General features: G+C 42.1%; 1 protein-coding gene across 2 annotated transcripts in view; it reads left to right on the top strand.

Moving 5' to 3' along the window:
- Positions 1-25,197, top strand: part of iqsec2b (IQ motif and Sec7 domain ArfGEF 2b) — a 29,807-nt gene extending 4,610 nt beyond the window's left edge. The window contains exons 2-14 of one of the 2 annotated variants that reach the window (XM_084917088.1): positions 16,764-17,058; positions 17,208-17,525; positions 17,787-18,841; positions 18,953-19,114; positions 19,392-19,514; positions 19,625-19,791; positions 19,928-20,067; positions 20,158-20,283; positions 20,393-20,492; positions 20,586-20,747; positions 20,907-21,101; positions 21,314-21,363; positions 21,675-25,197. In XM_084917088.1, the coding sequence (XP_084773214.1) occupies positions 16,764-17,058; positions 17,208-17,525; positions 17,787-18,841; positions 18,953-19,114; positions 19,392-19,514; positions 19,625-19,791; positions 19,928-20,067; positions 20,158-20,283; positions 20,393-20,492; positions 20,586-20,747; positions 20,907-21,101; positions 21,314-21,363; positions 21,675-23,012 (4,231 nt within the window). In that variant the 3' untranslated portion in view covers positions 23,013-25,197. Of the gene's footprint in view, positions 1-16,763; positions 17,059-17,207; positions 17,526-17,786; positions 18,842-18,952; positions 19,115-19,391; positions 19,515-19,624; positions 19,792-19,927; positions 20,068-20,157; positions 20,284-20,392; positions 20,493-20,585; positions 20,748-20,906; positions 21,102-21,313; positions 21,364-21,660 lie in introns of both variants that reach the window. The other variant, XM_084917087.1, reaches the window with a different exon arrangement.
- Positions 25,198-27,477: the final 2,280 nt, after the last annotated feature.

Below are 27,477 nucleotides of genomic sequence, written 5' to 3'. Positions count from 1 at the left end.
ACGTACATACACTCACTCTCTCCCCCTCGCTGTTTCTGTTTCCCACTGCTGCAGATATGACTCAGAGAAGCAGCAGAAATTACTTTTGTGCTGTTCTCCTTCTCTTCCCCTCTGTGCTCATCTGCCTTTTTTCCCTTGCCTTTAACTGAAGCATGGTTATTGTTCCTGATTGAATTTTCATTCTTGAGGCTAAAATCAAGCTCATAATGTGTATTCATTTTAGCCTTTTGGCTTAAATTTTACATCCTATGATAACAAAGATAGCACAGATACAACTGGCCCCGGGCAAATGTGTGGGTAAGCTCGGCTGAGCCTGTACTGACCTTCTCGAAACATGCTGTGTGAAGTGATGGGAGGTAATCTATTCTCTCTGGATCTGGCATGACTTTCTAGAAAAATACAGTGAAGCTGCAGCTGTTTATGCTGTTTATCTCACAAGAACCCAATCGTAGACCTGTTAATATTTTTGGTTTCGGGACTGAATAATGTTGCCGGGAATTAAAATATCGTAATGGTGCTAATGATTACAGTGATGGAGTTTAGCTTGATGTAAATTTAAATGATGGATGTGTGTGTGCGTGTGTGTGTGTGTATGTGGGAGGCAACTGTATGTGGGTGGTGTTTGTTGCCTTCTACTTGCCATTTCTGAGTGCAGTGAGTGTTCATGGCTGCATACATGCACGCGAAGAAAAAGTCATAGTTTTGTTCATTTATATTTAGCTATGCATTAGTCTGGATTCATGAAAATGCATGTTTTGTTTTAAATATCACCAGACCAATTAGAAACACGCACCTGTGCTTCATCTCCGGTGTAGACTGACCGCTGAACCTGCCTCTTTCTGCATATATTCTATATAATTAAGATGAAACACACAGATTTAGCTTCTGTTTTTGTTATCGGGGTAGAGATTATATGTAAACGCTGATGGATTCACAGGCTTGATGAGGCAGTTATCCTCCGATGTTATAGATAGGCTTTATGACAGAATGAAAATGATAAAATTATAGCTGTAATATGTTAAAGTTAATTGTCTCAAGTAGTATGCTGTTGTGCTTCTAGGCACAAACCCATGCAGCTTTCATTCAAACAACAGGCCTTGCCAGTTTCATTCCTCTTATAGCTGCATGTATCATCAGGCCCAACTTTCTTGAAATGGCGAGGAGACAAATAAGCAGCTGTGATATAAAGATTTCCACAGGAAGTGAAATGTGCATGCGAGTTGCTGTGGAAACTGTAAAGCTGTCCTCAAGACAGTTGCGATATTGCATTCCTGTCCCTCCCTCCCTCCTGCTCCCCTCACCTGTATCTTGATCCTGACATACCCTCCTCCCTTTTCCATCCTCATGTGTTTGGAGCAGCCACCATTGCTTTGTTTGCTGAGGGCAGCTGTGTGCAGATTGCATCTTAACGGCAATAAGTGTACTGTAAATTAGCGCAGAGATTATGGGTCTTGCTTGGTCATTAGTGAGGAGGACAGAGTGCTAAGCTGCTGTCCAGTCATCACTGGGGATCTAATTATGAACCCCTCGCTATAGTATCAAGAGTTTTGCACATCATCGCTCTTTCTATCATTTAAACTGGAGCTTGTTTCGCTAAGATTAATTAGACTGGTTGGTAAGGGTAGTTAGAAGTTAGAAAGTTAGAAAGTTTTGCAAAAATGAAGACTTAACTCATTTTAAGACAAAAAACAATTTGATCCTTACCTCCCATTTTTGCCATTGTAACAATAAGCAATGGCTCCACTTAACAGTAGCATTTAAAATAATAAAGGAGAGAAAAGAACATGGTTCATAGTTTGCTAAGAATAATAAACATTGAAAGCACTAGTTTATTATGAAGCCAGTGTCATACAGAGATTAGTCAACTTTGATTGGATTGATTGATTTTGATTTAGGACTTCAGCTGAATCCACTGGGAAAGAGATTGAATTATAAGGTCTTCCCATGTTTTCCGCCTTTTTCTCCCAGGGTCACTCAGTTGGACATTTTATTTATTTATTTAACTTTATTTACTCAAGGTCTGAAGTGCTTTGTGCAGTGGATGAATTCAGACATTTATCCTAAGTCGGCCTATTTGATCTAATCTGTAGTCAAAATCGCCTCCAATCTGCGCGTACTGCCCCCGGACTCAGCATCTGACCAACACAGGCGTGATTCCCAAGTCTTTTCTCGGCCACGACTTTAAGCATTGTCTTCCCCCCCGTTCAGATGCAGATAAGTGGCACTTTTGAGGCGGGATGTTTGTCAAACACTCATGCACACGTTCTGCGGAGCCGAATAAGGGAGACTGGTTACCGTGGGAACGCTGTGAGCTCTTCTGTGAAGAACTCTGTGGGCGAGAGACACAGAATAGAGAGAGATACAGAGAAGTGAAGAGAGGGTAGGAGTGGGAGCAGGAGCAGGGCGAAAGACAGAAGCGGGATTGAATGACGACTTGATGGAGATGCGGGAGACATATTGAAGACAGATGAGTGCCGCCACACGTTTTCATCGCACGGTGCATGTTCTGTTTCACTGGAAAGTTGGGATGCGGTTTCTTTGGATACTCTGGATAATAAGAATATCCCTTTCGGTGATCTGCAGTGATATCAGTTTCTTGAATTACTCCTTCTCCGTCTCCCACATCACATTCAAATGAAGCCTAATTTTTCTTCATTTGGATGAATCATATCCAGTTATAATCACGAGCGTGCGCGCACACACACACAGACACAGACACCTGTGCACAAGTGCTCACACGTGCACTCAGACTCACAGGGTACAGCAGGTGCCTGGTATGTGTATTTGAATCGTAACTGTAACTATGCCCCTCCTTGTCAGTGCTTTTGCCTGGCACTTAACGCCAGACGCCCACACAGGCAGTCCGCCCTGTTGCCAAGCAGCAGGAGACTCAAGCTTGCGGTGGAAAACCGGGGGGGGGTTGTGGAAGAACTGGTGGAAGACGGTGGTGGTGGTGGGGATAAAAACACACTCTACTTGAAGCTACATCAAAAATCTCTGTTTGTCAGCAGGAGTGAGCCAGGTCAGGCTGGAGGTGGGATGACGCAGTACGCTCCCACACGCTTATTTCATAGACAATGGTGAAGAAAAAGAAGGAAAAAAAAGGTGAAAGCACAGTTTGGATGGATTTTCACATTAAAACTCTGGAAAGCCACACAGATGTAAATGGCAGTGCTCTCTGACCTGTGGGCTGCTTTGTAAGATGTGCGCTGTGGTATGTAAACCTGCCACAAAGATGAGGCTGAATGTCTTCCTGTGACTGCCGCATGTGAGCCTCGCTCCCGCTCTGCTCACTCGTCTATACATAGACACTCACCTACACGCTGACACCCCCAAGCCCAGCACAGGTTTGAGGAAACACTGAATCCAGCACTATCACTCCACATCATGTCCCCCCCCCATTACCTTCATTCTTTCTCTCTTGATTATTTTCACCCTTGCCCTCCTCTGTATTCAACCTCTCCCACTCTCGCGTAGCTCTTTCTCCTCCCACTCTTCTTCCTGCCTCGAGCCTCTGTCAACTCACAGCTTTAAATACACGCCACCTCATCCGTTCTCCCAACGTACCACTTTTTCTTCTAGCCTGTACTTCCTGTTCCTCTCTGTTTTTACTAATATCTTTTGACTTGTGTTGATTCATATCTTATTCTCCTCTCCCTATTGTCTTGCTATTGTGTGTGGGTCTGCTAATAATAGAACAAGAGATGTACATACTATGTGTGGGTAGTATGTGTGTTTTGTGTTTCTATGGAAGAAGGAGGAGGATGATTGGGAAACTGTGTGTGTGTGTCTGTTTTTATGGCACTCGGGGATTCAGGCGTAACTGCTCATGAAGCAGAAATCAGATTCTAGATTAGCCTGTCAACACTTGCCTCACTGGGGGGATACTCTTAACGGGAGGCATTAGTTACCGCTGGTAAAATACAAATCTTGGCAGTGTAAAACCACACAGTGTGTACAAGCATGGCTCAGACTTACGTAACAGCACCTCTGCTTCTCTCAACATCTCCATCTGAAGATGAACAGGTCAACGGGTTTATTTGTTCCGAATGTTTAATTTCTTTGTCTTCCACAGACCTGATTAAAAATGACCAAGACAGAAGTAACATCTTGTCAGAATGTTCAACAATAGAACATCTGTGCTTGTAAGTTACGCCTAAACTTTTCATTTTAATGCGCTGAAGTATAAGTTATAAAGACAGGAATGAAAACGGTGGTCTTCTTCGATACTATGGTGCTAAAATAGCCACTGACAGTTTTTTGCTACCCTAATTGGAACTTTTTATTCATCTGCGCTAAGCAAACGAGCGCTCCACCTACGTGATTGTATCTTTAAACACTCTAATTTCGACCACTCTCGTAGTTCTTAAAGTGCTCTTAAAATTAAAGCAATGGGATGTGAATCGCTGCTCAGTGTGGTAGATCTGTGTCTTCTTTGACTGAGCCAGTATTAAAAAGGGCAGAGTCAGAGTGAAATCCTGTCAAACATCTATTAGGTTATATGTAAACGTTATGTCATCAGGAGGATTAAGGGATAAAACTGAGTATGCCTTTTGTCATTGTCAAATAAGCCCATGAAGTATTTGCAGAACCACAACCATGACTTCACCCCAAGTAGTTTCATTTTAAAGCTTTAGTTACTTCACGTTTGCACATAAATTGCATCACTTTGGATCAAGCTACACAACAATAAGATCAGTCAATGGCTACAACAGTGATATACAGTACTATGCAAAAGTTGTGAGCCGTTTTTGCACCAGCAAGATGATTTTCAAAGAAAAAAAATACAGTGAAGACTTGAAGGATCCATCTGGTCCTTCAGCTGATTCGTCTGCTATTTGCCAAAGCCTCATAAGAAATGCTGTCAGTGGAACTTGGCTGTCAGGAAGCCATTCTTAAAGAAGGAAAACAGGGAGAAAAAATTGAGGTATGTCAAAACACAAGGACTGGATTGAAAATTAGTGGCAACAGATCTTACGGAGTGACTAACCAAATTTGACCATTTTGATTAAAGTCATCAGTAAGTGTGTAAAACACATGAAGGCTCTGACATGGTTTGCCAATGCATTTCAGGCAACAGTGATGGGTATGTTGTCAAAATTCATGGAATTATTGCAGAAAAGTATCATAAATTTGTTAGTACTGTATAAGCTCTGTTTCTGCTTTATATACTATATATGAGATTTAGATACATTTTCTTAGGGTGGCATGGAAATCAGATGGGGTGGGAAAATCATATCCATTTCTTTACACATATGCAGGTGTTACATTCTGTAATATGTACTGTATATGGTAAAATACATCAAATGCTGCAAGTATATACACAAATAATTAAACATTTGAGTTACATTTGATTTTATGTACTGTATAGCCTGTATAATAAATAATCATGCCGCCTAATAAGTATAAAATCCAGAATGCTTCACAACGTCAGGTGGATCAGTTAGAAAGTCTTAAGTTTCACACACTCTCAATCATAGATCTGAGTTGCTACTGAAAATAAGAAATAAAGCATTTCAACACTGTGGGCTGAACCATTTTTTAATGGTCGAACCCAGTATGTTCCGTTTTATAATTCATATTCAATGTTAATTGTAGCTATTGTCATATGCAAAATGGAAAGAGATTATTTTAGGGTAGCACAACCCATCCTGTTCCACATCAGTAGATCTGCCTCTTGCACATTTCACTAAATCACTGCACCTATTTCCCATTTTCCTAATGAAATATAAAGAATTGGGGGTAACTCAAAGTGTTTGCCCAGTACTTTACACATCAATGAATTAGAAATTATAATTCAATATGTATAGGAAAATTGGTCATTTTAGCCTGTTGCTAGGCAACGTGATGGTGTCATAATATATCATGCATAATTCAACTTTTGTGGGTACAAATGAGATCTTATTGTTACGACATTAAAATGATAGGATGCTTTTATAAGGAGTTATAGGTACATACATTTTAAAAACGGGTCATTTTACCCATGGCTAAATGGTTGCTAGGCAACATGATGATGCCTTATTATCATGTACTGCTAAGAACCTTCAGGGGCCTGAGATGTACCTACGTGCTAAGTTCGGTTGCTCAAGTCCTGATGGTGTAGGCGGAGTTTGTGGACAAAGAAACAAACAGACAGACTGAGATTTTGTGTATTATAGTAAGATATGAAACATTTGCAATTATTTGCTAACGTGAGCTAAAAAGAATAGACAAAAATGAAATTGTTAAAAGTGGTTAGTAGTTGAAATGGTAATAAATTGCTGTAAATAGAGATAAAAAATGGAAAAATGAGAAGAAAGACATAAAGGAATGCTCGAGTCTGAGTCTGGCTTGCTAGCAGATACAGGGGAGGATCGTCATTTAATCTATTATACAATATTCACTTTTTTTTTTTAGTTCTGCTGTTTGTCTCTGTTAATTCCTGAGGAAAATATCTGGCTCATTAGCTGCTAAATATTCCACTGTTCCCCAAAAACCTAAAGCTCTATTAAGCTAAGGGGAGCTGCAGATTTGGGTTTATTACTGTTTTCATAGAAAGTCACAATAATGTATATTCAGTAAAAGATGCTTGGTAATTGTAACAGTGTAGTGGCATTTACTGCTACTCAAACAGCAGTAAATACCATATTTGCCGGGGACTATTTTCAGCCGTGGATTTGGTGTTCTAGTGAGTATTTACGGAAGCTGGAGGGTGTATGTGGGCTTGACTGAGAATAAACTACAGTGCCCATGTTCGTAGTAGTGACGGAGCATGTCACTCAGTGCAAGAGTGTGCCTCACTGTTATGTCTTCTAGTCCTTGTGCTCTCTGGCACAAAAACGTAAACCATGTCAGGCTTTGGCTGCACATGCTGTACTTAAAATGAAAAAGGGAGAAACCTTCAAGAATAGATGCTATGAAAAAGATTAAAATATGTCAATGATGTATGTATTAAAACTTCAAAAAGGGCAATATAAGATCACTCTTGGGTGCAGTGTAATTTTCTGTAACAGTGTAGTGAAAAGCTACACTGTACAGTATAAATAAACAGCTGAGACCAAAACAAAACCCTGAAAATTTAAAAGTATAATTTTAAAAAGGGATTTTAAAGACACTGTAGTTCACAAGGCAGGTATTTCCATAACCCTTGTGGTGAACAGTCAAGTGGAAACAGTCAGCAGGTTCCCGTCTGAAAATCTCAGGGTGTAAATGGGTTAGTAGGGGGACAGCAATTAAATGGGTAGCCAGTGTTGGATAATTAAAAGTGGAGTATTGTGTTCTCTTGTGCTTTGTGGTAAGCCTTACAGCTCTGTGTTTCACAGCTTATTAATCGATTTCTCTTTTTTTGACAGCAACATTACAATACTCCTGCTGTTTGACAATAGTCCAGCCTGTAAATAGAATGAAGTCTTTGTTGGTTTAGTCTTTTCATTGGATTTGTTGATAGTGGAAAAAATATTAAATACAGTCTATCTTTAACAAGAGATTGCTTCTCATTGTTTTTCCCTAAAATTCGGTTTGGCTGCCTCGTCCTTGCACCGCTCTCCATAAAACAAGCTGGGAAACTACAATGAATTGCAAAAGTATTGCATTATCTTATTTCCTCTTACTCTCTTTGCTGCATTCGTGCCTCCCTCTCTCTCTGCTTTTTTCCCCCCAGTGTTTCCATGCTAAAATGACAGGGACTGCATGTCCTTGACAGCAGCTGGCCCCAGCGAGAAACCGGCCATTTACATGCTAATCTCAACCACTGCTCCCTCTTCCACCGTTCACTCACAATCTGCAGATGGAACATCTCTGATTTCTGCCAGCGTAGAGAGGCTTTTGTGTTATATGTGCACTTTTGCATGCATTACAGAAAGTGGTTTCCCATTTTCATACAGGATGATCCACTGAAGAACTCGTATCGAGCTTTATATAATCCATTAGAGTGGTTGGAGTTTCACTAATAAAAACTTATATTTAACAACTTTAAAAGGGACATTTTTCCCCATTTTACTTGTTTTTCTTAAATTGCTTTTGTTGCTCTTTAATACACTTGTAACTTATCTGTCAGAACTCAAAACTTGTGTAGTTGGTGGGGGCGTATGTCTTGATGATGTCAGTCATCTTACTGTTATTACACTTTGTTAGCTGTCGCACATCTGCATTACATTCCTCCTCTTAAATGTCCCATTCTTTGTACTACCATTGCTATGATTTGTCACTATCAATGTGCAGCTTCAATTGCTTCCTTTGCCTGTCGCTTTTTCTGCTTTGGTGCTGACTGTATGTGTCTGTCTTTCTCTGGTTTCTCCATCTCTGTATGTGTGTGTGTGTGTGTTTGTGCGTGCGTGTGTGTTTGTGCGTGCGTGTGTGTGTGTGTGTTGTCCATCTCTGGTCCTTCCTGTCAGTGTCCGGCCGCCATCTATCTCAGGGCAGCCCACCTCGGCTCCCTCCACTCCTACGGCAGTGAGCAGTGCTGCCACTCTGTTTCCCACCAGTCTGACTGTTCACAGCTTCGTCAGTCTTCATCAGTACTGCTGCCCTTCTACTGACCAAAGCTTACAGCAGGAGGACAGGTAAGGGCTGCCTTCATGGGGCCTAATTACAGTGAGTACAAGATAAATAAATAAAACCCCTTAAACCCCATTAGAAACATTGCGATGCCAAAACCTGGCAACCACCTGAAGATCTCTCCCTCACGCTGTGGCCAGTCCATTTGTCACCATCATTGTCTGCCAGTTACCTGCTTCTCTCAAGAGCCTGTGTTTCAGTCTCCTACCACTCCCAGGTGTGACTAATAGCTAGGCTATTCTACCAGCCTGAAAAACACACAGCTTCTTTTAAAGAGTGAGAGGAAGCAGTCGTCCTCAGAAAGCTTTGGGACTGAGATGGACTGAGTCACAAGTGAACCTGGTGAATTCTCCCCCTCTGTCCTCTCCTTATTTCATTTATCCTTTAACTGAGTCTCAGACACATGTGCGCATGATGGTCCAACACTGCCATCTAATGGTATTAGAAGGCTGTGGCTGCTTAAACTGTGTATAGAAAGCACATTTTTTAATAAAGATGCCTTCATGTCCCAGTTTTAACTTAAAATTGCCACCCAGTCTCCGTCTGTTTGCTTTCTGCTTTTTCTGCTTTTGTGTCTCATACTGTTGTGTTTTTTTCACTCTCCATCCTCCTCTTTCTCTTTCTCCCTGTCTGCTCTGTCTGCCTCCTGTCCTGTGTTTCTTCACGTGCTTTGGCTTGTCCCATGTTGCTTTCCAAGAGAGGAGGGTGAGGATGAGCGTGCCCATCAGTTCTGTTGTTCTGCCTCGGGCTGCAGTAGCCCCTCCTCTCGCTGAGCTGAGGTGTGACTGACCACACGACGACTCGCTCGCACGTTTACCTGTGAAAAGGATATCGCAGCTTGTGCTGCCAGAAAACCGAGACCTCGCTGTGTACCAAAAATACTGAGTCTTGCTGCATCGGAGCAAGAAAAATAGAAATGCATGCCGTATTTGTTTTTATGTATGCTGTCACTGATTTAGCCAGGTATCATTTTTGTGTGCTAATTTAGACTTTATGGAATCTCGATGTTGTGTTCTCTCTGTATACTTTGCTGTTTTTTTTTCTTTACTTGCAGCCATATCAGGCTGTCAGATCACATCACTAGCTCCTGCTCATTACTGTCACACTCGTGTTTATCTTAGATCCACTAGCTGAGTCATGTCATTTTGGATGTGCACAGTAGTCACTATTTGTTATCTGTGCAAAGTGCTCTACACCTCTGTCTCCAGCGATTATGTATTGTCAGAGAAACTAGCATATGATGATATAAAAACATTGTTGTTTAGCCTGTTAATTTATTTGTTCCATCTGATAAATATCCGCCTGTTTATTATCATTTTTATTCATGACTTCAAAGTCAAGTCTTGTTGATTTCATCTTCTGAAAAAATAAAAGACTCCAAGCTCCTGAAGACAAGGATTTCTCTCCTGTATAAATGTCTGAAGATGACGCTTGTGCTTCTTTAATTGCTAATTGTGTTTGAGTCATGCACCAGTGTTGCTCATACATATCTGCCACCTCATGTATCTACACCTTAAGCCCATTGTATTCGCAGGAAGTCATACTAGTAATTCTAGTTAAGCGTTAAATTGACTCTGTGCTCTGCATTGGCCTTCCATGGTAACCTTTCACTGCAGAACACACAGGAAATGCATAGTTATCTATGACATGTTGTTATAGTTTGGTTAAAGTGTTATTTCCAACCAACTGGCTTTCTTTACTCAAATTGTATTTAATTTATTTTTAGCACATGTAGCTGTTTTTACAATCTCTATAAATTACAGGGTTTTCAAAGTCAACATAAACACATTTCTCAAAGTGTTGGGACAGTGTTTAAAATGTAAACAACAGCTATGCAATTTATACTTTGTAAATAGGTTAAATGTTGAAACAGGTCTTTCTTTTGTTTTCTAAAAACCCAAGCCCATTTTGAATTTTATTCCAGCAGCACATTTCAAAAAATGCAGGACAGGATAAACAGGTTTTGAAGATGCTGACATCTACACGACGTCGATACAGGAAAGGCTTTGCCTACCACATTTTGCATGTATATTAATAGCATCACAGTGAAAGATGAGTTCTAAAATGGGCTTGTTGCAGTTTAGACCTGTTGAAAACATTTAGAGCATTCAGAAATGTAAAAACACGACAGAGGAAGAGTTGAACCACGGAGTGGCTGAAATGAAGAAAGAATGGGGACCCGTGTTGCTCTAAAGCAACTGGGCTCCTCAGTTCCCACATGCTTACAGAGGGCTTTATTAAAAGAAATGGTGATGCATCACAGTGTGAAACATGCTGCTGCTCTGTCTGTCGTTGGCCTCAAATTCAAAAGCATGGATTTTTCAAAAAGCAATAAACATTTTTAGCAGTCTATTTGTTTACTGTGTACAATTTTTGTGATTTACAAGTCTTTGTATTCCATCACTATTTACTTTTATCCAGTGTCCCAACTTTTTCGGAAAAGGGTTCTTTTATAAAAGTATATTAAGGAGAATTATTATTTTGTAGTATCGTGCTATAGAAGATTACATTTTAAAATGTGTCACTGTTTGCCTCCCGCTCTATTTTTTACTAATATTGTGGCATATAACTCTCCATCCATCCATTTTCTTAACCACTTATCCAATTCAGGGTCACGACACGGCTGGAGCCGGAGTTGGCTCCAGCAGGATTACACTGTGGATAGACAGTTTTATCACTGGGCTAACACAAAGAGACAGGCATTCACATTCACACCCAATGCCAGTTTAATCAGTGATTAAACTAACATGCATGTCTTTTGTTATGTTGCCCATCTCATTTCAACACACAGCCCATGTGTCTTTCATTTTCACTTGCTTCTCATAGACTTGTAAAAACCTATAAAAATACAAAAGCACAAGATGAAACAGCACTCATTATGTTTTGTTTTTTTAAATTTATCCTCTTGTTCTTCAATAAATGAATGCACTTCTCTGTGTCTCTATTTCCTGTGTTTTGATGTGTTTTATTTGCTTGGTTTGCTCGTGTGGAGTACAAGTGATCGTGAGCGTGTGAGTGATCTGGCAGAGGAGGGTGGAGATGAAAAAGCTGGGCAGGGAGAGGGAAGTTCATAGCTGTCGAAGGATCGTCAAGAATGTAGCCTGTACAGCTCTGCGGGGTGAGCAGGAGCCATGTGTGTATGCAGAGAGAGAGCGAGAGAGGGTGTGTTTATTATTACGGTGTTCCGGTTAGTGTGGGACTTTCTCTGACAGTAGCAGCATGGTAAGAACTCAGCTTTTTCACTTTTCTTTTACGTGTAAAACTACCCCAAAAAGACTTTATTTTGGCATCTGTATGAGACAACTTGTAACACCGGTGTGTGCTTTTGGCGGCCTACAATGCAGTGGTGCGAATTCATGACATGGCTTGTACAGTGGATTAACTGCTGTGTGTACAGACGGTGATATTTAACCATCACAGACAGACGGCAGCGGGAACTGATAATAAATGGGGGTCTGTTTTCAGTAGATGCAATTTTATTGAAGGAAACTCAATTTGATAAACTGAAAAATGGAAAGGAAAGGATATAAATGGGCTCTGACGGGTAATTGTGTGACAGAGTGTAAATGCCAGTCAGCTGACAGATCACATACTTTTAGAAGTCTTGGTAATCTGCCACTGTTATGAGTGCTGCTCTTGAGGAACTGCAAAGAAAGCATATAACCATGTGCCAGATGGGGTCTGTTTGAAATAAATGACTTTAAGTAAATTAGTTAAAACGCCCTTGCAAATGTTTGGCATGTTAGTTTGAATGCCTGGTAGCAGGAGTTGTCAGCACTTTGTGGCACTTTGAAGTGTGTCCACAAGATGCTAAATGCCAAATCAGCTGTACCCAACCTGAAAGTGAATCAGTCGAGCTTGACAGTAAAAGGAAGTTTCAAAAACAGATGTCAAGCTCAGAAAAACTGCAAGTGTAATAAGAGACGAGAAAACGAAGTCAGTTTCCAATAAAAGTTTACACTATCTTGTCACCCTGTCTCTTTATACAACACTTATCTCTTCATTCTTTTTTGCTTTAGTGCCAGAGATTATCTGATGAGTTAAGGTTTAAGAAATGCTGCCAATTCTGAGCCTTCCAAACAAGTTGTACAACATTTTCATCCAGTACCTCTTTATTGGGCTTTGAACTGGAGGCTCCAGGTAGTAGGAAGAAAGTGTAAAGTGTTCATGTGTACGATGGGAAGCTAATGGGTTGAGATGGTGAAATGGCTGGAGAGTGTTGGCGGTGCAGGAATGCTCCGATTTGACCCATGAATGATTTTATTGTTTCCTTTCGGTTTGGCCATGAAAGAGAATACTGACTGCTCCGGCTGAGGATTCATTTCTGTGGTTTCTGATCTCTTTAAGTCCTGAAATTAATGGCAAATATTATCACATCACATCTCCAAAGTAATTAGCTTGGATCTTGTTGAAGGTCTGCGCTGCACTTTTTATCCTTCGTTGTCCACATTCAGCTTGGCAGGGTTATACTGGGTAATAAGCTCGGAGACAAATGGAAAAATTAACACAAAAACTCAGAGATGAAGAGATTAGAAAGGATATGAGATAACTGCGCTGAGTCTATGCTCAGGTGGAAATGAGTCAACGTTCAGATCGATGCAATTATTGGCATCTCATTGCAGACAGCGGAGAGGCTAATCCCTCAGCCTCCATGTCCCGCTGGGGGTTCGATAGCACAGTCGGACCTACTGCTGTTCTCTCATAAGCTCATAGGCAAACACACATACACACACCATCAGCACATCAATATTATATGATGAAGGGAAAAAAGGCGGGGGATTGCATGAAGTTGGCATTGTCCTTTACAGCGCATGCTCCCATACACTTTTCACTTTCTCTCATCTGCCCTGTTATCAATTTCACTTCTATAACCCACTTCTGGAATTTTTTTAAACACCATCAGCAATCTCTTTCCTGTTTATGAAATTCCAGCCATCTGTCCCATCTCCAATTAAATGATAGGAGGTAGTAAAACCCTGTGCTGGTCTTTATGTGGAAGCCTCTAGAGAGAGCCTCTCTGTGTAACAGGAATACAGTGTTTCTTACATAAATAATGAGATTCAGATGCCAGCTGCGATATGGCCACACTCATGTTTTATACAACAAACTTTTTACTCAGATATCATGGTCTAGTCTCTTACCGCATATTACTGGCTGGCTCTTACTGCAGGGAACTCCAAATTAAACTCTTTCCCCCTGGGGAGGTCCCTGCACCAGCAGGCAGTAACTGTAAAACATAACCAGCTGTCATTTTTTTGTTTTTTGAAAGTTGCACATTCAGTAAAGAGGCTGCCTGAGTGTAGCATTTCTATAGGGCCTGCTGTGCTTCATTTGTGTTGCATAAACTTTGTTGAGGTTGCATTTCAGTTCAGTTTTAGAACAGGTTTGATAGCATCAGTGTCTGCTTTAGTGACATATTCTGAGGATTTTATTTAGGCTATTTGTGAAGTAAGAAAAAAACAATTACTGAAGGGTTTAAAACATTATTGTGATCTGATGAGGGCAAAAAGAAATTGCATTATGTATTTCAAGAGTCTCCCAAATATCTCTCGCATATTTGAGCCGAAGCTTGTGCAGTTTGGCATTATCGTTTTGTAGCTGTTATTGACTGAATCTGAGAGAAAATCTTTTTTTTTTCAGGTGAAAATAAAAATAGCCAGAGTTTTAAGGGAGCATTGCATGCACAGTTGGACGTGGGTTGCACTGCACCTAGATAGGAGAATTTTTTAAAAATGTTTTCTTTAATATTTCACCAACCTGGATATTTTACAGTGTGACAAATGTTCTCCCCACGCTCAAAGAAAGAAACATAAATCTGTGATATTTGCACCCGTCTTATAGCTTACAGTCTGTGCAAATGAATAACACAGTTATATGGTCACATAATCCATATAGTTGATCTCTTATTTGGTGGCAGTGGAGAAATTGTCACCTTTACATTTGGTTTGCATTTTTAGATTTTCCTTTTTAATGAGTTTAAAAGAGCTTAAAAGCTCAAATCTGGGGATCAGCTATGCCTTTTCAGAGACAGGTATATGGAACTGGACTTGTAGCTCTCTAATGTTCCTTTTCAGTTCATATTTTAGGTACGCGGTTGAATGAAAGTAGCATTTGTTCCAAGTGACGTGCACAGCTGGAAATCATACAGTAGTCTACCTGTTGATGCTATGCAGAGGCACTTGTGTGGCCAGTTTCCTTAAAAGAAGCCAACTGAAGCCGCTTTGAATTAGACGTTATTTACACATTCCTACAGGTTATGCAAGACAATGTGTAAATAACCAACATAAATATAGTAACGATTCATCCAAAGATTGATCTATCAAAAATAGCTAGTTTAGACCATACAGTAATTTCATGATTCACTCTTTACAAATATCTTACTTTTAGTGTTTTCGTAAAAAGGCAAGTATTACGTAGACCGTCATTCACAACCTGTGGAGCATCTTCAACACCCACCGAAATGGTGATAACAGTCAATACATTGTCATGGCAACCACGCTTCTCTTCCTAACAACCGCCTCACCGCCCACAAAGGTCCCACAGCAACCGTCACCAAGCAACCCCCTCCCGCTTCTCAGTTTCTCTATTTAAGGAGCAGAGGAGGAGGAATGATAAATGATGTTGCACAGAGAAAGACGAGATATACGCAAAAACTTGTTGAAAATGAAAGCAAAGCATAGCTTGGTATTGTGATGAATTTCTTGAGCAGGGTGTAATTATAATATATTATTACACATTCACAATATAATATATGTGGATCCTGTCTTAACTGTGGTAGTGTGGGCTATCCTGTAGATGTCAGAATTGCTTCTTTAAAACTGTGTTTCAACATGACTCTTGTGTTATGCAACATATTAAAGCTTTTCTTAGAGTTGTTGTTAGACTCAACAATAAATGAGCTAGGTCATGTTCTGCTTGAAGGCACTGGATGTCCTTCTTAAAAACCCTGCCCTTTATTTTCCCCTTCTGGCGACAGCAACGACTCTAAGTCTGTCGAACTGCGGGGCTTGAATTTCAACAGTATCGCTTACAACATCAAAACCAAAACAAATTAAAATAGTTTCCTTGTTGCCCGTGAAGACTTTTCCTTGTCTTGTTTTTACCAACTAAACTAACAACAGGAAGTCTCTTTGATCCAATGGAACAGCGACAGCTCAGGGAGGAGGACACTGAATGACCTACTCAAACCTAAAATGGTCAAAAGAGTCATTTTTCAGTCATGTTTCTGTCATGTGAATTACTGTGTGATGCAGAGCTTAAACAATACTGAAGGTTAACACTATACAACCAGTCTTTTACTGCCAAAATCTGTTTCACTTGCTGACTCTAATGCTCCCACACATCCTTGACCCTTGCTGCACACTCTGTTCCTTGTTGCGGGACAGGACACAACTTTCTGAAGGGGGTGCGGCTAACACAAGAAGGAAATGTAGGCAGGGACATGTGACAGCAGTTGTTCTCCCAAACACACACTGAGTGATTGACTCGGGTGGATTTTGTCTCATCAAATCTGGATAACAGGACACTGGAGGACTTCTGGGACTAACTGATATCTGAGAGGTTTTGTTGTTATTGCTATCCTGACTGGAAATAGGATTCAGTTGGATTACGACGGTACTCTTAACTGCTTGCATTTACAGCCGCATAATGGACTGAGTGAGTGAGTTTGGAAGGAATTGCGTGCGTTTAATTCCAGTATTTAAGCTGATGGTGCCTGTCGTACAGCTAGCGCTAACCTGGTTTTTCCTGTCAGTATGGTGCTGCTGGTATTTGGCACTTATTTGGTTACTGTTATGTTTGTCAAACAAGGAGAGTGCAAAAGTGCATAAACACTACTAACCTTGGAAACGCTCTGTAGTACATTAACTACTCCTCTGGACTCTTAAGAAAGACGATACATGACAGAGACCTTTTATATCTGTTGGATTACCTATTTATTCTCCAGGCAAGCAATATTGTCAGGTCTCGGGACTGGCACTGCTTGAAAGTAACCAGAATATTGCTTTTCTATAAGTTCATCATGAGCTCCACTAAGAGATGGTTAGTTCTGCACCGCTCAAAGGTTTACACGTAAGTCCTTGTTAGTATGTTTTTAAGTCTATCCTACAGAATTTTTCATTCAGTCTCCATTTAAGACTTAACACACTTCAAAGTCTTTTTTTTTGGAATATTTAGTGAAGCTGCTTGTGAGTCATTCTTATAGCTTCTACTCCTTTTTTCTTCTACAGTGTGGAAGGGGAATCCCAGTGTCCAGAAACGGGCACCCACAAAGACACCTCGTTCAGCCAGACGCCTTACCTTCGAGGCTCAGAGCGCTACAGTGACAGCAGCAGCAACGCTCCCTCCGGTTCCAGGGGCCCTTCATGCGTTACAGCTTCCAGCTCAGCCAGCTTGGCCTGGGCGTTGCGAACACGCCACCAACCTGCAAGTTTGGCTCTTCGCAAGCAAGAAGAAGAGGAGAACAAGAGATGCAAGGCTCTTTCGGACAGCTATGAACTATCAACAGATCTGCAGGATAAGAAGGTATCAGTCGCAAGAATATATTTGTAAATGTGTTCTTTGAAAGCAGTAAGCAGTAGGAAACATATTTTCACTGGAGCAGTATGGGTGCAAAGCATTCAGACTGTGATTTCGTCCTTTACCTTGTGTTTTTTAACCCTCCCCTATTTCAGGTGGAGATGTTGGAGAGAAAATATGGTGGCTCCTTTGTAAGTCGCAGAGCAGCAAAGACCATTCAGACAGCCTTCAGACAGTATCGCATGAACAAAAATTTTGAGCGCCTCAGAAGCTCAGCTTCAGAGAGCCGCATGACGCGCCGCATCATCTTGTCCAACATGAGACTGCAGTATTCGTTTGATGAGCGACAGCCTCAGCAGCAGGCCCAGACACAAACGAACTTCACCCACAGTGTGGCCGTGGGGCCTCCTCACTCTCCTGATCCAGACCGCACAGGAGACTACACCCACTTAGAGGACTCCTTCTCCAAGCAGGTAAGAGTGTTGTTTCTTTCAGTAGTCATCGTCAAGTTCATTTAATGCTAAGTTTTATGTAATATGAAGGTAGTCACAGAGACAGAAAGTAACAAAGAAACATTATAATGAACCAAACTTGACCAGCATCCCCTGTCTTGTCAAACTTAGACCTTACAAGCAAACTACTGATAAATCATTTCATGTTTAGACAATTTCCTCTTTTCTTTTAGATGTGTGAAAACTGTGCGATCATAACAGCTCACCCTCTGTTCCCTCTAGGTTAAATCCTTAGCTGACTCCATAGATGATGCCCTTACCTGCCGTGCAGGTCGCGATGACTCCCAGGAGGGCAGCAAGGAGGGTGGAGGGATTAGTGAAGACTTTGGGGAGTGTGTGTGGAGCAGCAGCAGCAACCCATCTTCCCAAAGAGGTTTGGGAGAAAGAGGCAGGGGTGCTGGAGGAGGACTCAGTATGCATGGTGACAGTACAGCTACTTCATACAGTGATGTCACCCTTTATATGGATGATGGTATGCCATCCTCCCCTCTGTCCCTTGACCGGGCACCTAGCAGCACAGATACAGAGTACTGGGGTCCTAGTGGCGGTGTGGGAGGGCGAGAGGACAGCAGGGACACTGAGGGAGGCGGCAGCAGTAACAGTCGGCGAAGCACCCCGTGTACAGAGTGTAGAGACTATCGTCTCAGAGGTGCACACCTGCCTCTCCTCACTATTGAGCCGCCCAGCGACAGCTCAGTGGACATGAGTGATCGTTCAGACCGAGGCTCTCTGAGCAGAACGCTGGTCTTTGAGCAGGAGCCAGGTGTGGGTGCAGGTTCCCCTCAGGGAACCCTCAAACACTCCCCCAACACAGGTACTCGAACCACCTCCACAGCAGCTGCGCAGGGCCAGACTCGAGCTCCTGGCAGACCCATACCCACACATATCCCGCACCAGGTGGCAGCCCACCACCACCATCACCACCACCCTATACACCACCATCAGTACCCTGACACACCTTCATCATCCTCGTCCCCACAGCAGCCTCCTACCACCCCTCTGTCGTCGTCCTCCTCTACAGCTCTGCCCCCTGGGGGCCTGGAGCAGCCGTGCTGCTCCGATGGAGACAATGATTCACTCAACTCCACGACCAACTCTAATGAGACAGTCAACTGCAGCTCAGGCTCCTCATCTCAGGACAGCCTGCGGGAGCCTCTGCCTCCTCTGGGCAAGCAGACATACCAGAGGGAGAGCCGCCATAGCTGGGACTCGCCCCCCTTCAACAGTGACGTGGTGCAGAGACGCCAGTACCGTATTGGTCTTAATCTATTTAACAAGTAAGATGTACTAAGAAACACAACACAAGTAGCTGTTTTACTGAGAAAAATATATCGAATGTCGTAATACTGGAGCAAAAAGAAAAGTCCTTGGTGGGTTTTCTTCAACAGGAAACCAGAGAAGGGGATCCAGTACCTGATAGAAAGAGGTTTTGTGTCTGACACTCCTGTTGGCATTGCTCGCTTCATTCTGGAGAGAAAGGGTCTCAGCAGGCAGATGATTGGAGAATTTCTGGGAAACCGACAGAAACAATTCAACAAAGATGTTTTAGAGTGAGTATTTGAGACAGACGGCTGTAATATATTAAAACATGTCAGACACAGATGTCTGAATGATCCAAATCCATCTACATTTGTAACTTCAGAAAGTTTGCCCAAAAATATGTCAGTGTATACGCACACTCCATCTCACATATTTCATGCCAAGTCTAAATTGATGCAATCTTGAAGCAGCTTTAATCTCCTGCCCATATATAGGATTAATTTTTCTTAATATCCAAGTTGGAGGGTAGAGACGTGTCATCTGTAACTTCTGACATGTGTGTTTCAGCTGTGTGGTGGATGAGATGGACTTCTCAGGCATGGACATCGATGATGCTCTGAGGAAGTTCCAGGCACAGATTAAAGTTCAAGGAGAAGCCCAAAAAGTAGAGCGGCTTATAGAGGCATTCAGGTTTGTTATAGATCACTAAAGGAATTTATTTCAGTCGCTTGGATGCTGCATCAAAATGAAAATAATCTTTTTGTTTTATTTTTTCACACAAAATTTGTTTCTGTCTTCAGTCAGAGATACTGTGTGTGTAATCCGACCCTGGTTCGACAGTTCCAGAATCCCGACACCATCTTCATCTTGGCCTTCGCCATAATCCTCCTCAACACAGATATGTACAGTCCCAATGTCAAACCTGAGAGGAAAATGAAACTAGAGGATTTCATCAAGAATTTGAGAGGTGCTGCTGGACAGAAAAGATCAAATTACCCTCTACATAAGCGCATGAAACACATATTGCAGCTTTTAAAATATGGCTAAAGTTATACGTTTTCTGTGTGACAACTCTAAAATAGCTTTCTTTGGTTCCACTCAAGGTGTAGACAATGGCCAGGACATACCTAGAGACCTGCTGGTTGGGATCTACCAGAGAATACAGAAATGGGAGCTAAGGACCAATGATGACCACGTGTCTCAAGTGCAGGCAGTGGAAAGAGTCATTGTGGGCAAGAAGCCTGTGAGTTTATCCTGTAATACAAAGCTCTTTAATATATTGTTCTATTTAGCTAAAAGTTGTCATTTATTTGTACTGTGTTTGTCTATGTAGGTGCTGTCCCTTCCCCATCGTAGACTGGTGTGTTGCTGCCAGCTCTATGAGGTGCCTGACCCTAACAGACCTCAGAGGACAGGAGTGCACCAGCGGGAGGTCTTTCTCTTTAATGACCTGCTCGTGGTAAGATTTACATTATCATTTTTTTTTTATCATGTGGCAGATAAGAGGTCAGTTTTTCTTAAAGTACCTGTTAAAAAAAAATCATTATACTATTTCTATTGTGTACTAGGTGACAAAAATCTTCCAGAAGAAGAAAACCTCAGTGACTTATAGTTTCAGACAATCTTTCCCTTTGGTTGAGATGCAAGTGCACATGTTCCAGAACTCATGTAAGAAGCAATCTCTGTTTTGCACCTTCTAACTGTTCTTAAGTGCATTTTGTGATGACAAGAGTATTTATTTCTGCTTCCCCCCCCATCTAGACTACCCTCATGGCATCCGTCTGACCTCAGCAGTCCTGGGTGGAGAGAGGAAGGTTCTTATTGTGTTTATGGCACCCAGTCAGCAAGACCGCACCCGCTTTGTTAGCGACCTCAGGGAGAGTATTGCTGAAGTGCAAGAAATGGAGAAATACAGAGTTGAATGTAAGTAGCCCCATCTGCTGGCCTTTCCTGTAAACCATAATGTTACTTTTTGGTCAGTCAAAATGTTTCGTTTTCTTCACATCCTTTCTGGTCATTCTTCTCTGTGCTAAACCTCGATTTTATTTCAAATCCCCCTGTGCCCTGTGTGTAAATGTGCAGCGGAACTGGAGAAACAGAAAGGTGTGATGCGGCCCAGCTTGCTAACTGGAGGTGTGGTTGGAGGAGGCGTAGGTGTGAAGAGCGATGTTGTGAATGGCACCTTGGGAAGAACAAGTTTTGATGACAATTGCTCAGTTGGTGAGGGTCTCAAACGCACAGCGCTCAGCTCTTCTCTCAGGGACCTATCGGATACAGGTGAGACATTGCCTCATCGGAGACAGGGTCAGCTTGATTACATTACTACCAGCTGGGATGAATTGGGTTGCATGTCTCTGTTTCTATTGCTACAGCCTGTTTCTCTTTCTTGCTGACAGTCAGACACAGCTTATGCAACTCTTGCCTTTTTTTGCAAAAAATATTCCAATCTTTCATGCTTTGCTAACCTGGTTCTTCCTGGTGGGGTACAGGGAAACGTGGTCGCAGGAACAGTGTTGGTTCTCTGGACAGTACAATGGAAGTAAGTCTTTATGTAAGACTAGAATTAGATCTATAACCTTCACTAGATTTGCATTTTCCCCCATTGGTTCTTTATCCTCCCGAGCAAGTACTGTATGTACATGGTGTGTGCGTGTACATGCATGTGTGTGTGTCCTGGACTGACACCTGTTGCATGACTATGTGCGTATATACTTACCCTAGCATGTTTTCCACCTCCAGATACAATTATTTCCTGTGTGTGATAATAAGCGGGAACCGGGATGTATTGCAAGACTCTAGTGTTTATTCTAAAACTCGATGATACTTTATCTTCTAGGGCTCCATCATTAGCAGCCCACAGCCTCACCAGCGCTATCCACTGCCAGGTGTGCTTCCTGGTTGCTATGGAACAGAAGACTTCCGGCCTCATCGCCCCATCCTGAGCCCCGGGACGGGGGTGGGGGGTGGGCCGGGGCAGCAACATACCACTGCTGGGACAGGAGCTGGGGGAGTCTCCAGCAGTGCAGAGAGAGCAGGAGCGGGGAGCGGCCCTGGGGGGAGCAGCAACAACAACAGCGGTTCCTTCCTGGGTTCCCTATTCGGCAGCAAACGCGCCAAACCACCAGGGCCCCTTATTCCACCGGGGCCACCCTACCCCGCACCTGTCCCCCCACCGACTACGGGAGGGCCCCCTCCTCACTCCCCTTCATCTCTATGCCAATTGGAAGGGGGGGCTTCCAAGCTCCAGGCACTTCACGCACAATACTGTCACGCGGGCACCGTGCAGCCGCCACCACCTTACTACCATCACCATCGCTACCATGTCCAAACTGTCCCTCCTCCTTTGCCAGGAGTGCCCCCTCATACTATACAGAGAGGCCCTCTACCCTGTCGTCCACCGCTTGGCCCACCGCACGCCCAGCACCCGCAGCTGGCCCATCTCTCCCAGCTCTCCCAGCATGGGCTTCCGGGTCGTTACGCCAACATGGTGGTGGGATGTCCCCCCCCCCTTTCTCCTCTCTCCCAACATTCCCAGAACCAACAGTTCGCCCTCTACCACGTGCAGCCCACACACTCTGTCAGAGGGGCCGGCGGCCCTGGTACCAAACCTCCACTAACCTTGTCATTCTCCCACCCCCACGCACACTCCCAAACCCACCCAGGACACGCGCACACACCACACCCAGTCAGCCACAGCACCCACCAAACACACTTCATATTCGGCACTCTGCCCCACAATCTACCATCCGCTACCGTCAATGCGCATCACGCAGCCTCCGCCGGCCCGTATCTGCCCCAGTACCCTCCTCTTTCTTCTATCCCCCCTCCCCCACCACACTCCCCTTTACCCCCCCCTTCGTCCCCCCTTACCCCTCTTACACCTCTCTCCCCTCACCCCCCCCAGCACCCCGGGCAGCCTCAGCAGGGGCCGCAGGTGACAGGGGCTGGAGCGACCGGTACAGGGGGCAGCTCCAAATCCAAGCCTATCAACCGGATAAGTACCGTAGTGTGAGCAGGATGTGGGGCTCCAGAGTTCAAAGGTCAGATGATAGATTGGAGGAGATGGGCAGAGCTAGGCCTAGAACCAAATCTGCCAGGACAGAAAGTAACAGCAGCAGCGCTACTGAGAAGAGGAAACGAAGTTTGCTCCGTCTCTGTTACTTTCACCTCCGTTTTCCACATATGTAGACGGAGACAGAAAGCACAATTAGAGTTAAACGGCACGGCCTGTGGACGCATCCTTGAAACCTGAACCGGCACCACAGAAACACACACACGTGCAACATTACACAAAAACACACACCACACGTTTCCCACACACAATCAGAGAAGTCTATAGCCATATATTTAAGATGAAACTAAATCTATATCTAGCTATATTGCCTCAGTTTTAATTGTTTGGAGTCTAGTTGAGTCTGTATGAGACTATTTACATGTACAGTACAAAGATGTGATAATGTGGCACTGGGAAACTGGAGACCATAGGTATCCACCTGCTTACGTGGGCATGTAAATAAGGACTGAACCACCAAATGTATTCCAGCGGAGTTTGGCATTAAAAACTGCCCCTTGACTTTGCAATAATTTACTTGGCTTCATGATGTCTCTGTTCATTCTTGCAGGTTACGCTTTGCTGACAGGCATCTTTTTTTTTTCTAAAAGAAGACCTCAGATATGTTGCTTTGTCTAAAACTTCTAAAACCTGTGCACAGTTTTCTGACAGTCTTTTGCTTATTGGTCTTTCACATGTCAACAGATGTCACCGGGCTTTCTAATGCAACGTGGGGTATGGGAATCAATGAGACAAATAATAATATATTTTGAATGTTTATGAAGCTTCTTGCTGTTTTATAGATATTATAATATACCTGCCATGAGTATGATGAATATTGTCCAATAATTGTTTTGATCAGTGAGTAATTATATCAGCAGATGTTTGTACATGGTTTTAGAGAGTATATTCACATACAGATTCCCTCACTTTGCCATATCCAGTTGAGGGTATTCAGTTATGTGAAGTGTGAGTTCTTTTCATAGTACCATGGTTTTATTCAGTTCATCTTTTAATGATTAGTATTATTGACTGTTCAGGATAAAGAAGGAGGTTTAGTTTTTGTTCAAATCGATTTGAACATTTACAACATTCCTCTTTTTTTTCTGTTCTGTTTGCAAACAGGGGCACAACCTCTTGAATGGTGTGACTTGACAAAAACTTGAATCTACAGAATGAATCTCAGTTAGTGTTTCCTTTTTCTTTTCTTTTCTTATGACTCTCCCAGTATTTTAAAAGGCTTAATTATGATCGTAAAAATTGGTGAATTTTTCATACAGGGTGCATATGCAGTGCCCCATATCGCGGTCATCAAATTTATTCATTGTGTGTTTTTTTGTTTTGAAACAAGCACGCTTTTACATGAAGTTTTGTGGTTTTTGCACACGTGATGTCTTAAGTCAGAAATGGCCTTCTTCTAATCCTCCCTCTCCTGCTACTTTCAGAAATCTCTGCTACCGTTTTCTGATGCCTTGGCATCTTGCTGAGGGCTTCTTGTTAGAAACCATAACAAGAGTCAAGAATGTAAAATAGCCTACAGGTGCATACTGTATTTCCTGTTCTTTTTTTTTTTTCTTCTCTGTGGGCCTCGTGTTAGTGTCATTCCTTTTGCTACTGCAGATTTTGAAGTAAAAATTGAGCACTGATGTAGATTACCTTCAGTGCCACTGATTACAAAGGAAAAACTGCGTGTATAATCGGATTCAGACGTGAATATTTGAGCACGGGAAGTATAAAAATGCAGGTGATGTAAGCTACAGGAAGAATATGCCAAATTTCTGGATGATCTGAATCATCAAAAGTAGGTTTTAAGAAGTTTTGGAGAGAGTCAGGAGTATTAAATGAAGAATTTTATAAGTATGTGTTGGCTACTTTTTTCTTTATGGTGTCCTTTTTGACTCTATTTGCATGAATATATCTGCACTTATTGAATAGATTGTACTGTATAAACCTGAATGTACATATTATAATATACATAGGCTTCTTATCTTAACTATGGGATGAACTGCTCCCATTCTGTATTCAGGTGCGTGCATGTGAGTCCACTAAGTATGTACATAAAAAACAGGGATATGAGATGTTGGCCAAAAGGAATATCAACTTCTTTTTCTTTTCTTATCATTTCAGACTAAGGGTGAGAGAATGAGTTAACATGATTTAAATTAAAGCCTAAAAAAAGTTTATATGTCAGTTCACTTATGGATATTATTTTAAGCAAACAATTTTGTTTTTTTCTGTGTATGTACTATGTGTACTGAAAGAATAGAGAATTGAGATGTGAATATTTATTGCTTCTGATACATTAAAGTGTCCTTGCAGTGATGTGATGTGTGTTTGTGTGTATTTTGTACATGCATTAAAACAGACCTCGCCACTAAATATTCAACATAAGCAGCATTGTCGTTCCTAGATAAAGAGGAATATACGTAATAATGAAAGTCAAAGGGGAAAAGTTTACGTTCCACGTTTCAGTTCTCAAGTCAACCCAAATGCAGCTACAAAAACATGATGTAAAACAAGAGGTGAGTGTTATCACAAATCTGATAATAAAAGTCCATAATGCAACAAAATGTGATTGGAGAAAAAACTCCACAGAAACAAAAACTAACAAAGAACATGGGAAACTCATGACAAACAACAGATGATCTGACAAAACAGAGCCAGGCAGGACTACCTGCACACAGGGGCCTGATTGGGGAAGTGGAAACAGCAGAAACAAAACATGACAGCCTCTCAGCATAAAACAGGAATTATGAAAATCAAACTAAATGCAAAGACAAGAAAGCTCACACAAACAAGATTCAAGGGGACATTGAAGAGGTTAGAAACCAGAAAAGCTCCAAATCTGCAGTCACTGTGGGATGCTATCATTGTTTTTAATCTATGTCAGAAAAGAATTAAGGCAGTTCTTAAGACAAATTGTACTTAATAAATTGACCAATGAGGGTAAGTGTAATAACAGAGAATATCAATTAGAAATCATACCTAGGAGTAATACATTAAAAAAAAAAAAGACTTAAGAGAATAAGAAGAACAGTGAAACTGGCAAGACCAAAACTCTAAAGCAACACAAACACCCTGAGACCAAACCAGACCAAATGACAATAAGTGATTTTTACAGGTATATTAACAATGAATGATGTTACAGTCAGTTCAGATAGTTTTAATATATAAAAGTTTTGATGGCCATTTACTAAAAGCATATAAAGCCTTCAAAAGAAAGTTTTCACGTGATTCATTCCATATGAATTAGGAGGGCATGTAGCATCCAGGTGGTTAGCACTGTTGCCGCACAGCAAGAAGGTTCTGAGTTCAATTCCACCATCAGGCTGGGGTCTTTCTGTGTGGAGTTTGCATGTTCTCCCCGTGTTTGTGTGGGTTCTCCCCGGGTACTCCGGCTTCCTCCCACAGTCCAAAAACATGCAGTAGTGGAGATACATTAATTGATCAATCTAAATTGCCCATAGGTGTGAATGGTTGTCTGTGTCTCTGTGTGTTAGCCCTGCGACAGACTGGTGACCTGTCCAGGGTGTACCCCGTCTCTCGCTATGACAGCTGGGATAGGCTCCAGTGCCCCCCGTGACCCTGGAAAGGATAAGCGGAAGCGAATGGATGGATGTAGCATCCAGGTGCTGCTAATCAAAAGTACTTAATTAATCAGCAACTTAATTGATCAGCAAGTGTGGGCACTTCTAGAAAAGCAGATGTTCAGAGAATTTGCCAATCTGGGGCATTCAGATGTATCTTAACACAATGCCAAGAAGGAAAAGCATCAGTAATGACCTTAGAGAAGCAATTGTTGCTACACATCAGTCTGGAAAAGGTTATAAGGTCATTCCATAATTCTTCAGTGAGAAAGATTATTCACAAGTGGAAAACATTCAAGACATTCTTCCCAGAAGTGGACGTCCCAGCAAATTCCCTCCAAGGTCAGAAAATGGTCAGAGAATTTGCAAAAGAAACAAAGAAACAGCTACAGGCCACAGTTAGCACATTACATGTTAATATTCAGGACAGTACAAGTACAAGAAAAAAATTAAAAGACTGACTTGTTTAGAAAGGCTGACAGAAGAAAGCCTATTCTCTCTAAAATGAAGATTTACATTAAAGGTGCATTAAAACAAAATTTCTCTGGGTCACCATCTGAATGCCAAAGTATTTTAGACTCAAATGTGAGACCATCTGTCTGAAATCTGATTGTGAAAGAGGACAATCCCAAGCACACCAACAAATCTACAACAGAATCCCCGAGAAAGAAAAGAAACAAAAAGTTGCAATCAGTCCAGACTAGACCTCAACCCAACCTAAAAAATGCTGCAGCAGGACCTTAGAGCTGTTTGTTTTCTGAGTCTTACAGAAAACAATTACTTGCAGATCTTCCCCATCCCTGATTTACAGGTACAGATAGATCTCCAGATCTACCTGTACCTGTAAATCTACCTGCTAAAGGGAGGCCTACAAGCTACTCAATCATAGGGTGTACTTTATTTTTCATAGGACTACATAGAGCCTTATCTCACATGGCTGTGGCTCAGTAGGTAGCCTGAGTTGTCTACCACTCAGGTCGATGATTCAGTTGTTGACTCCTGCCTAAATTCATCC

The sequence above is a fragment of the Perissodus microlepis genome, chromosome 20 (assembly GCF_051167445.1).
Source record: "Perissodus microlepis isolate ML-2025 ecotype Zambia chromosome 20, ASM5116744v1, whole genome shotgun sequence".
Lineage (NCBI taxonomy): Eukaryota > Metazoa > Chordata > Actinopteri > Cichliformes > Cichlidae > Perissodus > Perissodus microlepis.
The sequence above is the reverse complement of the archived record's forward strand: the minus strand, read 5'-3'. Positions and strand labels throughout refer to the sequence as shown.